Source organism: Anser cygnoides, chromosome 5 (genome assembly GCF_040182565.1).
Source record: "Anser cygnoides isolate HZ-2024a breed goose chromosome 5, Taihu_goose_T2T_genome, whole genome shotgun sequence".
Taxonomy (NCBI): Eukaryota; Metazoa; Chordata; class Aves; order Anseriformes; family Anatidae; genus Anser; species Anser cygnoides.
In genome coordinates this window covers 6,953,234-6,971,485 of record NC_089877.1, presented here as the reverse complement: position 1 = coordinate 6,971,485, position 18,252 = coordinate 6,953,234, and the positions used below count along the sequence as shown (strand labels likewise).

The 18,252-nt window shown below is 35.4% G+C and overlaps 1 protein-coding gene across 3 annotated transcripts in view; it reads left to right on the top strand.

The window, feature by feature from the left end:
- The window catches only part of SPON1 (spondin 1), a 230,062-nt gene that overhangs the window by 84,966 nt on the left and 126,844 nt on the right, over nucleotides 1-18,252 (top strand). For all 3 annotated transcript variants that reach the window (XM_048070058.2, XM_013177720.3, XM_013177714.3), the window contains one exon: nucleotides 17,482-17,555. In XM_048070058.2, coding sequence (XP_047926015.1) covers nucleotides 17,482-17,555 — 74 coding nt within the window. The remainder of the gene's footprint in view (nucleotides 1-17,481; nucleotides 17,556-18,252) is intronic.

Here is an 18,252-nt window from a genome sequence, read left to right as displayed (position 1 = left end):
TATTCTGGCAAAGCTATCATACTTCCAGGGTGTGATACTTCAGTGCTAGCGTATGGGCCTACTCCTTGGATATAATATTCAGTTTCCAGCCACCATGTGGCTTCTGGCAGTCCTATTGCTCTTGAGCCTTCAAAGCTTTCAGGGTGAATGAAATCCAGCTAGAGTTTTTTGGATATGCACTTCTTGTTTTCTTGTAATTTCAAGCATAATGTTCCTTCATGCTGCTTGACATCTCATTCTGAGTAAGCACTACACTGAGATGTGATGTTGAAAAGACTAAAAGTAGAACCAAATGCAAAGGATCCAAATGTCACAAAACCCCATGAGTTGATAACTATGTATATTTACTGAAACTGTCTTGGTATGCAGCCCTCTCTTCTCTATACTCAAAACTCACGATGAGATCCATCCAGAGGGCTCTTGGGGGAGAAATAGAGCATGACACATCTGGACAACAAAACCCATAAAGCATGAGAGGAGCTCTGTAGTACGTGAATTAATAATATATGACCAACTCAGTAACAGTGTTTTAAGAAAAGTGTTTATCAGAAATGCCAGACTGAAATAGAATGAAATGCATTTCAGAATTACTCTCTCTGAGTAAGAGAATTGACACTACGATCCTCTATCACAACAGCAAGTTGAACATACTTGCTCCTAACAGAACAAAGTTTCAATTGTCAATGAGCAGTAGAGTGGGTCTGCATCAGTCAGGCTCCTCTATTAGATGGATGGGAGCTAGAGTGCTTCTTCCAAAATTATTGCAAATCTGATAGATGATCACAGGGTTGAGCTTATAAATGAAAGCACAACAAAGAAAAATGAATGATACATGATACACAGTTATGGCTGAAATTTTTTTGTGTTATTTTTCAGACTTGTCCCAAATTCCTTATCAGTATCTATGAGATAACAGGAAAAGAAGTGGGGCAAGGTTTTAAATTCTTCGGGTTACGAGACTAAGGTGGTTAAGCAGTATAAGCAGACTCTTTGCTCCTCTCTGTACTCACATCCTCTTTTCTTTGGTTGGCAGTACTTAGCCAAATACGAGCAATTGCTTAGGCCTTTGATTTGTCGGGATACTTACCTGAATAATGTATGGATCAAATTTTTTCCCATATGCATAACCGAGTGTTTCTTTAAATGCTTTTACATGAGATGTATTCTTTAAATACATCCTATCTGTTATAAAACATGAAATATTATTTTACCTACTATTTATGATTCTTGCATAATTGTGGATTGTATTTCCTGAAGAACAGATTCATGTATTTCTGCTTATTGAAAAGTCACACTGATAAATTTGAAGCACATGAGCTACTGGTACACAGTTGAACACCTATGAGGAGCTACTTCACTATTAAATGTCTCTAAATGCGCAAAGTGTGGAAACCCAAAAAGTACCTTCAGCTCATTTGGATTAGATATTGAGTGGTAATGCAGTCTTTTTATTTTCTCTTCAATCTTCCTGTATGATCGTCCAGATACTTAAATGCCAACTATTTTGCTTGACTGTTAATTAGAATACTTTAAAATAACAAACAAAAACAGAAGGTGTTCTGCTGTTTTGTTTGTTTATATATATATATATATACAAATACTGGAGCACTTGAGTGCAGTTATAAAATATTTTCAAAAAGTTTTTTCTCATATTATAAACAGTTATACTGATTTTCCCAATAGAATTATTGAGTCTTCTGCATGCAGAGAAATGATCAGAATTCATGTACGAATAGTTTGTAAAATAATAACACTGTTTCTTCCAGTTAATTAGCACATGGCAACTGCAGTAGCTTCTGTACTTCATTTTTTGATACAGACAATAGAAGCATAGCTTCATATTTGTGTGTAGCTTAAATAAAATCTTTTATTTAGGTACTCTATGCATGTCTACACAAAAGATGGCAGTCTAAGATATCTCTGGATGTCCTTAGAACAAATACAACCTTTGATGTATAGAAAATCTCGAGCTGCTTTTATTTTTCCCCATTCTTCACTTTTAGGAGTTGATATAATGGGAATGTACACAGCTTTAAATGACTAGGGACAGAGATGGGAAGTGAGAAGGTTTGGTCCATTCCTGTCTTTCACATTGGGTTATCATGTACATCTCAGCTTGTTTTTCAATGCCTCAGTTTTCTCAGAAGCAACCTAGAGACCAGGGACTCTTTATAAAACACTGCAAGACAAAAAAAAAAAAAAAGATGATATGATAGTATTTTACTGTTCTAATTACTTGAAAAGAATTGAAATGTTTTCTTCCAGATAAATATGTATATATTTTTACAAAACAAATAGGGCAAAACTTTAAAATTTGCAATATTACTGCAACTTATTACAGTCCTGTCTTTCATTTTTTAGGCAAAATACTCACAGAGAATTTACTTGTACTAGGAAAGAAGAATAACCTTCTGTACTTCTATACAGCTTCTATATTTAGAGTAGGTCTAATATTGTATTATAAAAACGCATACTTGCATTTTAATATATACAGTAATATATATCTATATATTACTATATCTATATAATATATCTAGGTGCCTCTGGATCTACTGACTGAACGTATCTACATTTACAACAAAAACCTAAGCACTTGCTTTCTCACAGATTTAATATTGTTTCTTTATTTTCACAATGGAGCACATGAATTTGGAAATTATCTGTTGTAAATGGACTTTCATGTAATTTTATGCTCTTACAAATAATCTTTTTTACAGTACAATTAATAGACTAATCCCATAAAATCCAGCTAGAGTCATTTATGTTGTTTTGTTTGCAAAGACATAGTGTTGCAAAGGGGCTTAGTGGTTTTGCTACTGAAGGATGGGATTGTTCCTTGAAGAGAGCAAAGCAATAGAAAAACAGTGGGAAATAAAAAGAATATATTTTTTCGCATGAAACGAGCTCTTTATATTGACTAGTCTGAAATCAACATTTTCTACTTCAATGAGAAATAAATGTGCACTTCAATTTTATTTACATAATTTTTCTTTCATACTAATTTTTGTTTTAAATTCCTATAAATTTATAATTAAATGCATTTTAAATTAAATAATTATTCGTAAAGGATCAAAAGAGAATACTTTCTAGCAGGTGTCTTAAATAGGTAGCAATCATTTATGAAATGGCCCTGTGTGTGAATTTGTATGCATTTTTGCAACTGTCTTCATAGTGTGGGGCATGCCTGCAAATCGAGTTTATGCCCTAATTTTTCTGTGAAGCTTGTAAGATGGTGACTCTTTCTTCCTATATCCATGATACTAATGATTCAAGTGGATGGCAGCTGGGTGTATATCCAGCTGATGGGGAAAGTGGATAATCTTTCCATTATGAAGAGGAAAGGATTAAAGGTTATTTAAAGGTTACTTCTTCTGACTGGGCTGCATAAGCAGATGGATATCCTGCAGCCAGGTCTGTGGATGTTGCTTTGGAGATGCAATTTATTGGTTCCAGGCTTGAGGGAAGATATGAATATCTTCAACTGATGGAGATGCTTGCAATAGAATCAAGCCAGACTTGGAGCTGGCATTATACAAGAGGTGCCTGGCCTGCTTTTCCTAGTACCTCTCAGTCTTTTGTGTTGTGAGAGGTCACTAAAATTTGAGCAGTGGACTGGGAGCAGAATGGAACTGTGGTAGGACTGACAGCACACTGCCCACGTAACGTGTGTGCAGTAAGGAAAGAATGATATTTCCTCTTGTGGTAGGGGGAATATGGTTACGGTTTTATTATGAATGATAATGTTGAATTCAGACTAGTCAATATAAAGTGTTTATTTAATGAAAAAAAAAATCCCACTGTTTTTCTGTTGCTTCGCTGTCTTCAAGGAACAAATCCATCTTTCAGTAGCAAAACCGCTAATCCACTTTGCAACAGTTTCACATTGTACCTTGAAAGTGCATGTGAAGATTTCACACTGAAAAAAAATCAGCCTTTTGGCACATTTTGTGATAAATGTGAGCAACTCATGCAATTAATCAGTCCAAATGGTTATTATATTGCACAAATACTTGTATTTTTTCTTAAACAGGAGCTGCTCTATCCCCCAACAATAACTAAAACCAAAAAACCCAAACCGAACAGCAATGACCAAAAACAATGTTGGCCTCTGATATGCAGTGGTGTGGGAATGCAGGCATTAGAAAAGTACAGCACTTTTTATGACAGAGGCACTGGCATCAGTTCTCTTTTTGGTCTTCACTGTGTTTTCTCCATGCTTTCTGGCGAAGTACTGCAATTAAGATTAACCATTAATGTTAACAATTGACAATAACTCAAACGTGGAATTGATCAGAAGTCAATTGGATTCCCATTTGGTTCTTAGCAAAGATATATGGGAAATTTAAAACTTCTATTTTTATTTCTTAATAGTTATAAATGCTTGACTTCCATGCTCCTTCTAGATGCTCAACGCTATTCTGAGGATACTTATTGCTTCCTAAACTGTATTTAAATTGTGCACTTGGAAAAAAGCATATGAAGTAGTAGTAAATCAGGTTTAATGGTTTCTAGTAATTCTACTTTCTGATCCAAAGCTTCAAGATAAATAGAGAAGCCATAACAAATTATGATGGAAGGGACTTATTTGGTGAAATACCTGTCCTTTACTGTTTGACTCCAGGATGAGCTTTGCTTGAGTTGTCCGTGTCCACCTCTGTTCTTCTAAACTTCTAGTGATGGAGTCCTGACAGTCCCCACAAGTAACTGATACCAATACTTATTTGTTATTGCTATTGTTTTGCTAAAATGATTCCTCTGTTGGCCATTAATCTTAGGCGCTGTAATTTTACCTCATCAACCCCCCTCTTCAACCCATACCTTTACTTCAGACTTTTTTCTAGACTGTTTAACCTCAGCTCCTTCATTTTTTCCCCCTTCTAGATATCTGATTCTTCTTACTGGTCTTGTCTGAACTTTCTCTAAATGGTTCATATCCTTAAACAGTGCTACTTGAGCACTGAGCATTTTAATCCTACAGATAACTCATGTGGCTCTGCTCAGTCTTAGAGAAAGTATTTCACGGGAGTACTTTTTGTAACAGAATACCATTTACTTGTATTCAGCTTCTCATCCACTAGAACTCCTTCATCCTGATATCAAATACATCTGTCTCATTGGCTTTTCCCTTTCTGTCTTTGTGCAAGTAATTATTCTTATCTAAAACTAGGACTTTAACATTATTTAATTACTCTTTTTCAGAATTCCTCAGATTTATGAACCACTTTGCATTTTAATCAACTGCAGCTTGATATTGTCTGCAGTCAGTAGCTTGTTCTCTATTCCATCATTCAAGTTATTAATGAAAATATTGATATTTGCATAACCTCACTGAACTTGAAACCCTTCAGTGAGTTCCAGCTGAGTTCTAAACATGAGAAGACAAATTCATTTGTTTTAAATACTTCAACGTGGTGGTGTAAAAATTCATGCCATCTGAATCTGATTTAATTAATATGCAAGTATTTTTAATAAAATTTTGAAAAATTTGCTTGTTTGATGTATACATATATATATAAATCTAGAAAAGGTATGAAGAATCAATAAAATGTTTTTACTCAGTAGTATTATTTAATTGACAAAAGTTGTGTTGGAAAAGGATAAATCCTGTAAGAGTTGTTACATCTAGTTGCATATCCTGGAGAGGAAATGCAAAAGGATTATGACATTTATGGAGGGAAGTTCTCCAAAGTGTCTTGCATTGCACTTTGATTTTGTCTGAATTTTGCTTTCAGTAAAAGCATTAAATTCTGATTTCTTTCTGGGTAGGTCCCTAGTACAGTCTGTGTTTTCATAAATTTCAAGTAGTGGGAGGAGAAAAAAAAAACACACAAAAAACCCCCACTCTATTATTTTCTTGTTGTTTGCTGTTTGTAAATGAAAATCATTGTTAATTTAGGAGCCTGACAGCTGTAGAACATTTGCCATTCTGCAGCAGCTGTCAGTAGCACTCTGTTTTATTTTACAAACAGATGTTTAATTTGACTTCAATGACATTGTCAATTTTGAGGGGAAACAGAGGAAGGAATAGAAATAATCACGGTAGTCATAATTTGATTTCCTTTCAAAACATAAAACAGTCACTATTGATGACATCAGAATTGTTTCCACATTTTTTGACTGAATGTTTTTAATCTTTTTTTTTTTTCCACATGAACTGAAATTAAGCTTTCTCAATGCACAATAAGTCATGTTCAAGAAATTATTTGTCTGTTATGTCAGGAACTGAAGGTATTGTTTTAATGTAGTACACTTTAGAAAACAAATGGAATACCATTTAAAAAACTATATACATGTGGATCAAATGTCATATTAGTTATAAAATTTACAGGGAAAAAGATTTTTTTTTTTATATATTAAAACCAGAGCACCAGTGGTCTCAATCTCATACAATCGTAATGTTGTTCGCTGTAGTGTAATGGTATTCTCATTTCACATCAACAGAAGCGAAGGGCAAATTGGATCCAGTAATGAGGAAATAAGATCATGAAAAAGTTAAGTAACATTACTGTGGTTCATTTTTGATTTTATTAACCAGTGATTTTATCCAGCGTGTGCCCAGTGAGTAATAGGCTTCAATATAACACGCAGGTGGAATATCTTGGCAAGATCCTTCATTGTTCTAAGTGTCTGTAGACCCAGGAAAGAGAGTTAAAATTAACAGTATGTGGTCTTAATCCTACAACCCTTTGGCAATTCTTACATGTTACAAAGTCAAGTAAGTTAGTCATAAAAATGGCGTATCTTACTGGTCATTTGCTCCTTCTGTAATATCTGTTCAGGTATTTCAAGACTGTTTCTATGAGGGAGTGAAAGTAAACTTGTTAAATTTAAGAAGTATATTGAGTGTGGCATATTGTTAGCAGAATTTTTCTAGCTTGCTGAGTTCAGTATTTGCTGGCCTGTCTGCATGCCCACAGAAATCTAAAGGAGTTATATAGCGCATCTTACAGTTTCAAGCACAGCTATATTTTAGTATGAAAGGCAAATGGCTGAATTAACAAAATGTTAGATTATGCCATCATTACTTATGTTGAAAAGTATTTAACTCCTTGTGTAGATTTAAATGTATTATCTGAAGACTCTCTAAGAGCAATGTATTATATAAATCAAGGTCCCAGGACCTGAACATGGTATTTATCTTGATTCTTTTTTCTTACGAAGAACCACAAAGTCAGTTCTGATTTGTTTCTTTAAAGGAGCAGCTGCATGTATTGTTGTAATTCTTTTGAAATTATAAAAGAAAAAAATCACCTAGAAAAGGAATTGTTCTTTGTGTAAACAGACTGCTGAATTGATTCTTGTCATTCTACGTATCTCATCTGATGATCTTTGGAAGGGATGTGTGAACGGACTGAAACATAAAATTCAGCAAATAGTTGGGTCAACCATTCTTTTCTTTCCCTTTCAGTAATTAGGTAGCCACTTTTTGTCTTTTCTACGTCATTGGATATGCATTAAGTATCTTTGCTTTCCTAACAGTAGCAGTCTGAATGCCTTCTGCACTGCTTTCCTGCAGAAATGGATTTGTTGCCCAGTCAGTTCCCTGCTTTTTTCAGAACGTAGTTTAAGGTCTTGCAATGCACCAGAAAGCAAACTTGAATTCTTTATTGTTTCTGGTTTTTCTTTTGCTGCTGAAAGGGCAGACTTGCAGACATAGGGGCTTGTATCTACAAAAGTAATCAGCTCTCTTCATTAGGAGGTTAATTTGACACTCACTCACTGCACAGTGTACATAGCCTGGTGATAACTTGAATATCTTCCAACAACTTAAGTTCCACAGACCACCTGTCATAATGTTTCTTCCCATAGCTTTCTCTCTGAAGCTGCAATATACACTTATTCTGTACTTGGAAAAAAAGGTGTGCTCTCCTGTGCTGCAATTGCCTTGCGATTGTTTGCTGAAATAAATGTATGATGAGAGAAAGAACTCATATACAAAATAAAAGAACATTCTACACTGCAGAGATGTTTCCATGTATATGAGGTACCACCATTTTATGACAGTTCATAAAGAAATTCTCTTTTTCATCAGAGTTACTTTAGATAACAAATACTAACAGGCATTTATCTAGTTTGTCTGAATAAATCATAGACAAAGCACTGTCTTCAATGTAGTGAAGAAACACAAGTAGCTCTTCATTCTTGCCAGTTTTATAGTAGTAGTCTATATTTCTGCCACCCATAGTTCTACTTAGAAAGTACTAAAAACTTTCAAGCCAGTAAATAAAATAAAGCCAAACTCATGAAGAGGAGGCAAATTTCAGATATACTCAGATACATGTTTTCTTCATTGACGTTACCAGGAAAAAAAAAAAAAAGAAAAAAAAACTTTGCTTGGCAATAAGACAGTTTTAAGTGATGTCCTTATAATTTTCTAGTATTCCAGAGGCTACTCAAAAGAAATTAAGGCTGTGATTTTCATCTGATTAAGTGAAATTGAAGTTGGTAATTGATTTTAATAGAAGGTCAGTTCTCAGTAGAAGGTCATCTCACAATCATCAGCAGCATGAGATTGCGGCACACATCTAGGTTTTCAAAACACCTCAGCGTCAGGGTATCTAATAATTGTATGTTTTCAGTTTTCAATGTGTGTGGTTTTCTGTCTCTTTTTTTGGTAGGTGTAAACAACTGCTAACTATACATATATATTTATGAAGTCTGATAGGTACACCTTATGGTTTGTCTTGAAGATCAGGTTTGTTTTCCTTTATACTTCATTTTTGAAATCTGACTATTGAAAATGTTTAAATTGCACTGCTTAGGTGTCAATCTCAAAAACATTTTCGGTTTGTTTATTTCCCATACATATAACTGAAGGAGCACCCCTGCTTGTGTCTGCTGTGCTTGATCCCTTGCTCTTGTACCTCTGATCACTCTTGGTGTATCTTGACTGTCCATGTTAAAGTATCTTCCTCTCTAGGAGTTTCTGGTGAAATTAAGTATCTAATTAACTACACTTTTGTTCCAAATAAAACTTGGATTGGATTCCAGTTCTTAGTTTAGTCTGTGCCTGCTTCTTATAGCTTCTAATATAAGGGTAATTTATCATCATAATCATTTCCATTATTACTTACTACTGTTCACAATAATGCTTTAATAGTTCTGTTCATGTGCTCTTACTTGTTGTGATGATTGAGAGTGATACAGACTGAGTAGCTTTTGTTTAATTCCTGATGCTTTAAGCATAGTTGTAATCACTTCCTTCATGAAATGATGACCTTTATCTGGGTCAGGGATGTTTCAGGATTCCCACAGAAGCAAAAGGCTTCTTGAAACTGCTTTTTTTTTTTTTTTTCTCGCTCCCTGCTGCTATATCTTGTTTTACAGAAAAGGCTTCAAACCATTTTGAGAAAGAATCAGTCATTTCAAAAGAATGAGTATTCATTACCCCAGCCTGTTTTGGGGAGCTAATGTGTATAATCTGTTTGTAATCACATCCACAGTCTGACAATCCACTGCTGTAGTAAAAAGGTATGACTAGACTTTGGTCTTGTCCTTCCTCTGTGTATCTCAGACAATTTTTGATCCATTTCCTAACACCTCTTTCTGTACCTTACAACATTGCTGCTTCCTTAAATCTAAGAGTAATTTCCTGATATTCATGTAATGTGTTTCGCAGTTCTTTCTCCATTTACTTTCTTGATCTGTTTGTTTCTGCTGTGCTCTGGTAACTGCTGTCACTTCCTAATGTCACAGGTCTTCTGCTGCTTTAGCTGCTGAGTCGACTTTTTCACCCTATTCGGCTCCGGAGTCTTATTCCTTTGAGCCTTTAGATGCCTAATTGAGAACTGACCCCCATCACAATTCCCTGCTTACAAATCCTCTCTGCATCAATCCTTAAGCAAAATTACCTCTGTCACTCCTCCTCTTAGCTTCTCCTAACCTAGTCAAACGTCTGGTGTCATATTCCCTTCACACAATAATCTGAAGCAGGTAAAATCACAGCCAGCCTTTTGTTGCCTTTAAACTTTAGGGATTGTTGTTGTCTGCTGGGCTGACCTGCTCGGAGTGGTTGTTTTATGTTGTCCCATTCAGGTTCAAGGCATGCATGCCCTCAACACCATTGCCATCAATATACTTTGAACTTCCATCAGTGAGCCAAAGGTAATTTGTGCTGTAATTTCGTACTGAAATCCTTCAAAATCTTCCTTCAGTCCTGTTCATAGTTGGTTTTGTAAATGACTGGGTATTGACCTTCTGCTCCCATATTGATTATAGCACACTTTAAAGAGATCAGGTTACTGAAAATTTCTGAGGTTAATCTCTGGTTTGTTAATATTAATGTCTGTAGAGCAACAGAAGTATTGGATGCTCTGTGCTTCCTGTCAGTGATCCTGGTAGAGTATACTTTGGAGGAGACATCTATTTGGATCATGATAGGGGCAGTACATGGTTTTTGTATTGTCCAGGCAGCTGCTAAGCATTCCCAAACATAGGTTGAATAATGCAGCTCTACTACTGATATTTTTATGTATTCATAGATTACTGGGACCAGCTTATTCTTTGGATCTGTTACAGCAAAACTGCTACCAGAGCTATGGGTGCAGTAGCTAAACAGACATGAGAAGGATGTATTGAATTTGGCATGCACGGAACTGAATTAGGAAGAGCAAAATATATGCTGTACAGGTTCCCTGCAGTTACATCCTCCAGAAATTTATGTACCAAAGTTTTTCAACAATATTTGCCACAAATCCTTACTCCAGATACTTTTCTTCAGCCAAAAAACCTGCGTGAACTGGAGGTGCCACGCTAACATTGTCTGCAGCTGCAAACTTGTTGCAGCAGATTTTGAAAGAAAAAGAGGAGGAGCCTGGTTAAAACTTCCCTAATAGCACAGAGTCATTTAATGGATTAATTTGGTCACTCTTTGTTAATTGCATGTGTTGCATGAACAGGATATTCTTTCAGCTTTTTCTCAAACACAATTTGAATGTGCCTTCTTCCCATGTACTGTCCCCACTGAATGGGGAAAGTGGAAAGGTGGCAGATCTTGACCCTCTTTTTTTTATCGGTCCATTCTTTCCTCTGTCCTCATACTTCCAATGTAAACAACCAGTATCTCCTGGCATCATGCGTCTGACGGTTCAGTAGGCTGTAGTCTCAGCTGGCAATTAAAGTGCTTAGAAAAGATGAAGTAGAAGAGATTCACTTGTTAAAGGTATTAATTCTTGAAAGCTGAAGTCTCTGGATAAGCTGCACCAAGGAAATAACACATCTTTTTCTTCTGATCCAGCTCCAGATCCAGCTACAATGGATTTGGGATGTCAGACTTAATCTCAACTACTGTAGGAGCCACATCAAAATTAAACTTCTCTAGTCAAATACATTCATAACATTAAAGTCTCTCTTAAGAAGTCAGTATTAGGTACTTTAATATTAATTAATACTTATTTTTAATTGGTATTAATTTGTTTTGTCATCCATTGTGATGCTTTAGACTTCAGGCTCCTGTAGACTAAAATGTGGTGATGATTTTTCTGAACTTGGAAGCATGAAATCCATTAGTCCAACCTGGATTCCTGCATCTGAATACCAAGTAATCAGTATTTTACAAGGGGGTGGACTTGATAAGGATATTGCTTTTGATATACAATTCTTGTCTGTACAAGCAAATAATTTAGTCATTGAAATATAACTCAGCATATTGCTAATGGAGACCTATTCTAAAGTAGTAGTTAGAGAATGACAGGTCTGATATTTTGTTAGTATCTATTCATTCACTTCCTTCCTTCCTGAATCCCCTGAGAATATTGAAAATTTAGAACAATTATTTTAAAATCTTGGGAGTTTCTTTCAAGCTTTGTTTACTGGGCACTCCTGCAGATGAGTTTAACTTATTTTGCTTTGGTAATGGCAGTGCACAAAACAGAACAGAGTAAGAATAAAAAATAAAACCCACAAAATTTTATTTTTTTTTAATCCCCCAACCTGGAGCATGGGGAGGGAGGTCAAGAGAGAAGGGAAATACGTGTAGGGTATATAGCTTAAAAGGAATATTGTAAAGGGGTAAATATGCTTTATACTGTGCCAAGGCTGTCCATGCTTGCTGCTCATTAGTGGCCAAACCAACAGAGGACGAGCTGTGATGTGGATTTTTTTTTTAAGTGTGGACTGATGAGGAGTAACATGTGGCAGGGTTTAGAACATAGCCTTTGATCATGTTGTTCATTCTCTGCCACATTCTGTCATAGCAGATGAAGTGGAATACCAACTCTGAAAATGGGGACGTGGTTTCCTCTTTCTTTTCTTTCTTCTCTTGAATGTCCAGAGGAATTAAATATTTGAGTTCCTTGTGCAAGTGGGTGAGTGTTATACGGGTTGCATGGACTTTTAAACCAAAAATAGAACCATGCTTGAACAGCTTTTTGTTTTGTTTTGTTTCAATTTATTATTTTGATTTTAGGATTTGTTAGTTAACACACAAGTGCTCTGCTTCAGATCACTGCAAGTTAGCTCAATGATACAGATATCAGATAGTACAGCTCTGAGCTCCCTAGCTTGATAAAAACTATACTCCCACAGTTGATAGATTTCTTCCGTCTACTATACAAAATCAGCACTTAGAATAACAAAATAAATATATTCTCCAACCAGCCAGTCCTATCCAATATTTTCTGACTCTTCTTTGCAGTATAATTTATAGTGCTTGGTTTTGAAACTCAAGGAGATTGAACTTGTACAAAAGTTGTGACTATCAAAATACATGGTAAAGATACAGCTCACAAATAGCAATGGGTTTTAAGAAATGTGAATTTTTCTCAAGAGACCTGGGTGAGCTCATTCTTTTTTTTTTTTTTTTGATTTTGCAAGTAAATGGTGTAGCTTACATGTCAGAAATGATTTTGTCATGCCGAGTTTTTATCCTGAAGATTTTAGATTTAATATTTATGTCCTGTGACCATTCAAGCAAGGAACAGAGAGATTTTCTGAGGACAAATACAAGATCGCAGCATATATAATTTTGTTTTCCCTTAGAGCTTTTTGTTGTATTATATATGATGGCCAGATCGGTCCTGCAGTCAGTGAGCTTCCACGTATGCATGGGACGGTAGTCCTGAGTATGATATGAAGGATGACCAAAAGGACTTTGAAGCTACAGTAGGGTTGTAAGATGAGTTTAGAGTACTTTGCTCTTGCTGTGGGGTTTTGCTCGGTTGCATTTTCTGACAGTGCAGGTGAAATGTTTAAAAATAAAACTGAAGAAGGATATTCCAGTGTATGTGTATGCACTGATTTTTTTATTTTTTATTTTTGGAAGTGAGCAGCTTTTATTGTTTTTCAGCTGACTAATCTACTAGAGGAAAGACAATCATCACATATAGAGCTGTAAATGTGGGAAAACTGATACACTTGGCATTAATATTACTGTGTTCATCCAACATGAAATACAAAGTCTGGTTGGTTTGCTCAAACTGTATTAAGAGCATACAGTTTAAAAAAAAAAAGGCAAAGAAAAAAAGGACAGGAAAAAAAGCACACTCCTCTGTTAACTCCTAAGTATCAAGGAATAATTTTAGGCAAGTGTTTAATAGTACTGACCCTTGTCAATGATGGCTGATGACAAAGTTAGATTCTGGTTTGAGAGACCTTTTTCTTTGGTAAGACTGAGCTCAGTTTCCTAGTTGAAAAGTATTTTGATGAATATAGTTGTCAAATACTCTACCAGCATAAAAATTGGTAGGCATTGAGTAGCTAAAGAGCTGCATATGCTTTCAGAGGAATTTCAAGTGATTTTTAATAAAAGCATTTGAAAGAAAAGTCAATAATCTTGGTCAACTACACAAATTAGCACAATAGAGTTGTGGGTTTTTAATAAGACAAGACAGAAGGAAATGAAATGAGAAAATCCTAAATAGTGCATTAGAATTAAGAAATTCACTTAAGCTACCAAGAAAACTATGGTAGAGGTAAATATGTGATTATCTCCTGAGTTTCTAGTGCCAGGGTAAATGGTACAGATCTAACTGTAGAAATTCTTTATCTTTAAAAGACAACAAAATCCAAAAAGCAAACAAACTTTAAGCCTCATTAAACGTCTTATTAAATATAATTGTTTTTGGTGGCTTTCTGAGGTGGGAAAGAACTTAATATAATTAAATCAGTAAAGAATGGAATAATCAAAGAAAATAGTTTTGATGGCTGGAAGGGCAAGACAAAGTTAACCCATGAGTAATACAGAACAGAACAAAGTTGTTTTTTTTTTTTTTTTTGTCTGTAGTCTAGAACCTTATTATATTTTCTCAATATCCAGGTGTGTTTTTTATTAGTACTCGTTCTTTCTTAATCCATGTTTTACTTTTCCAGTGAGTTTCCTAAGGTGAACTTTACCCTGCTGTCTCACAGACTTTCAAGTGTTGATTTTGCTGGTGGTCTGCAACTTCTGGCAAGACCCAGTGTCACAAGAAGTTCCTTTCCCATAAATAAGTAAATTTATATATTTGTATAAATCAAAAAGGTTATCCTGTATTAAGAACTGCTGAATCTGTAGCTGTTGCAATGCTGAGCTAAGAAATCTAAGACAGCAAAGTACTGTGGAAATTTGCTTTTGGAAAAAAGAAAAAAGCCTGGGTACTCTGCTTCCGTAAGGGTGAGGGAATGACTTGGGCATCTTACTCACTACTTCCTCCGTTCATGCAGGACGTTTACATGATGCTTGAAATTGTATTCCACGTTTCGTTAGAGGACCACGTGTTGTAAGGAAGCATAAGCTTTGTAAGAGCTAGAATAGAAATGGAAAAAGTGGACATGCCTTTAAACCTAGGGTATATTCACAAACTCTGGCAAAATCTGTTTTATTAAAATGTAACTCTAATATTGTACTTAATGCTTTTCATGTAAGCTTAAAAATGTCATAGGAACAATTCTTATAGATCCTTTTCCATGCTTCTTTTGTCACATCATTACACCCTCAGAGGCACTTTAAAGTAAGATTATTTCTGTTGATGTTATGATTTGACAAAAGGTGTAAGGAAGATGATCTAAATCAATTTCTACGGAAAAAGGAAAAAAATATACTAAATTTCTGGTATGACTTGTAGCATCCCCAAGGTTGCTCTGAATATTTATGGTTTATGATGTTCCTGTTTGTTAATGTCCCAAATGCAATTTACGTGATTTTGCTAAAGCTTTTCCCAGAAGAATGGCACAGTTATTGCAGAATTGTGCTGGAGACGCCTTCTCATTCCAGGGATGTCTCTTAGGGCAGGTCTCGTCCTCCTTGTGCTCAGATGTGGTCTGATCAAACTATGACAGGACAGAGACCGTGACCTGCTTGTATCCAACCTATGAACATCTGAAGTAGTATTGCCAAAGCAAATATTACAGAAAGCTACCAGGTATTCCTTGATTTTTCTGAGAGAACTACAAAACAGAAATAATTATTTTTTTTTTAAAATAAAAACAGATGCTGCTAGATGTAAGTAAAAGGAAATGAGTCTGCTTGTTATGCATATGATTTTGCTCATAATGTGATGCGATGCAAAAGCTTTAACAAATGGTGAAAAGCATCACATGAAGGTAATGAGAACTCAAGCAGATTTTGGAGACGTATTGGTTTCCTTTTTCTTTCTTATTTGATGGTGTGCTGATGTGTTGGTGGGAGAACTGTTTTCCCTTTTCCCATTTTGCTGAGTTCGTTTTGCTGACGGACAGAGAGAAACAACTCAATTAAAAATCCCTTAAATCTGTTTTCATGTAGGGGAAAAGCAATCAAATCTCCCCTTCCCATAAAGTTTAGATAGCACTGGTTGTGGGAAGGGACAGGAAGGGTTTATATAGACAGCCAATGTGTACTTTGTGTAAATTCTTGAAAGCTTTCTTGTGTCTCTGTAAAAGTTAGCCATTACATTTTAAAGCTATTTTTGTAAGCTTCAAAACTCAAACAAAGAGTCTTTAGTCAAAATTGGAACTTTTATAGAAGAATAAAAGTTATGTCAAAACAATAAATAAGAAAATAAATACAAGTAATGATTAAAAGTAGGAAAATATACTGATCTGATCATTTGGTCAGCCTCCAATAAAGAAAATTTTTATTTAAACAGTGAATATTTTAAATTTAGTTTAATACTATTTCTGTCTGACTATTGTAATGTTATGTGCCCGCTTTGGATGTCTATGCAGCCATCTAATATATCAGTCAGCTTCCAGCTGGAGTCAGAAACAAAACTCCTATTGGCTTAATTTGGATTATTGGCTCCATATCTAATTTCAAACACAGCTGAAGAGACAATGACTCAGAGAGTTGTGAAGCTTTTGTTGTTAGAAAAGGAACAATTCCCTTGACATTTCGCACTGACGAGCTAACCACAGCAAAAAGAATAAAATAAGTAAACTTCAGGCTTCAAACAACCTTTCTACATTTTATTTCTAAAATAACTGTTTCTGAAATTAAATACTTCTAATGTTTTTGTTATCTGCAGATTTTGAAGCTCCTTCACTAGAAAGCTGATTTCTTGTTTGTTTAGATTTTTAAGTGTAGGTGCTTTTTTACAGTAAGCTTTGCAAAACCTGTTATTTAGAATGAGATTTAAAGCATAGGATCATAAAATAATTTCTGTTGGAAGGGACCTCTGTAAATCATTTCATCCACCTTCCTGCTTGAAGTAGATGTTGTTACATCTAGCTGTTCAGGGATGAGTATGATCAAATTTTGGATACCTCCAGGGATGGAAATTGCACAACCTGTCTAGGTATGGATGGCTGCTGGTAACTCGCTATGCTTCCCTCCACCAAATGCTGGCAGATAATGCTCTTGCTTTCTGTAAAAGTCAAACTTATTCTTCTCCGTTTCATACAGCTTTTTTCACTGCCTTGGTTGGTTGCCTCGATTGTCTTTTGCCACATCTTCCTTTACAAGATGACATCTCTGTTAAGGATGAGCAAGCTATGGTTTTCTGCACCCTTTCCAATTTGATGTAGCTCTAAGAGATTTACAAAACTCAGTTATTGTCCTGGGCGCGTTATACTGTGAAATGAGGGATTACTTCCTGTCCTACTCTGACCTTGTATCCTGGCAAGGAAAGCACAGTAAAATTGCATCTAATTTTTGATAATTTTGTGGAGTGGGACACTGTCAAAGAAGGGTTGACATCATTTCTACAACACTTCTAAGTATAGTCTGATTTTTCTTTTCAGCTGGTAAAAGTGAGGAATAACTCTAGAGAGATCGATATAATTATTTGACTGTAAAGTTGAGGTAACACAAGAATCTGGCCCTTGCTGTTTAAAGTTTTATGTCCCTGACTGGTCATTCTCAACTGTTTTCCCTTTCTGGTCTTTCAGGTCGTAGACCCGAAAATTCATCTGTACAATTTCAAATGGAAGTTGAAATAAAAATATCCTAGATTTAGTACTGTATATATTGTCAAAAGAAGAAAATATGCCTACGTTTTAGCAGTCTGGTTCTGTCCTTTTGCTACTGTGTCATACACTTTTTTTTCCTTTAAGAAATAAACATTTCAAACTTTTTTTTCTTTGTAGAGCCAGTATTGTGCAGAAGCGCATCATTTATTTTCAAGATGAGGGCTCTCTCACCAAAAAAATTTGTGAACAAGGTAAGGTTACTTCCTTGTCATGTTCTACTGTTTTCTCCTAACTTATTATATCCGATTAAAAATTTGAGGCCTTCAACGGTTTCATCCAGGTTCAAATTTAGGATCTCCTGTTCAACAGTGTTCTTCCTTACTCTGCAACTGTTTCTCATATATACTCTTCCTTGTTTTCATCCAAATGTGACACTTGCACCTTTTTACCTGGTGTGAAGCCTGTTTGCCCCCAGAGCACGTAGTTTAATGAATCCCAGACTATTTCATTCTTTCCTAAACCTAAGCATAGCAGAGGTATTTAAAATTCACATGAGGAAGAGAAGACAAGTTCAGTTGTCTTTTGTGACAGTGTTTGTTTCTGCAAATTCCTCTTCCCCAGAAAGTCACGCAGGCAAAGTTAGTTCAGTTAATCTCCTGGTTCTTCTACTGTATTCTGTAATTATTTTCATTCTGGCCTCTTCAGAACCAGGGTTGTCAAGTCAATGCTTGCATATTTGGAGGCGGGAGATCTATGAAGTAGATTAGGCCTATAAGCTCCTTTTGAAAACTAAGGGAAATTATCTATATAAATTCTTCAGGGACTTTATGGAATCCTCCACCTATTCTTAAATACACAACCTGTTAAAAAAGGAAATGTAGAAGGTGACTGTTACACTCTGTAATCTGGTGGCAGTTGGACTACTTTTGTTATTCTGTCAGTAAATGT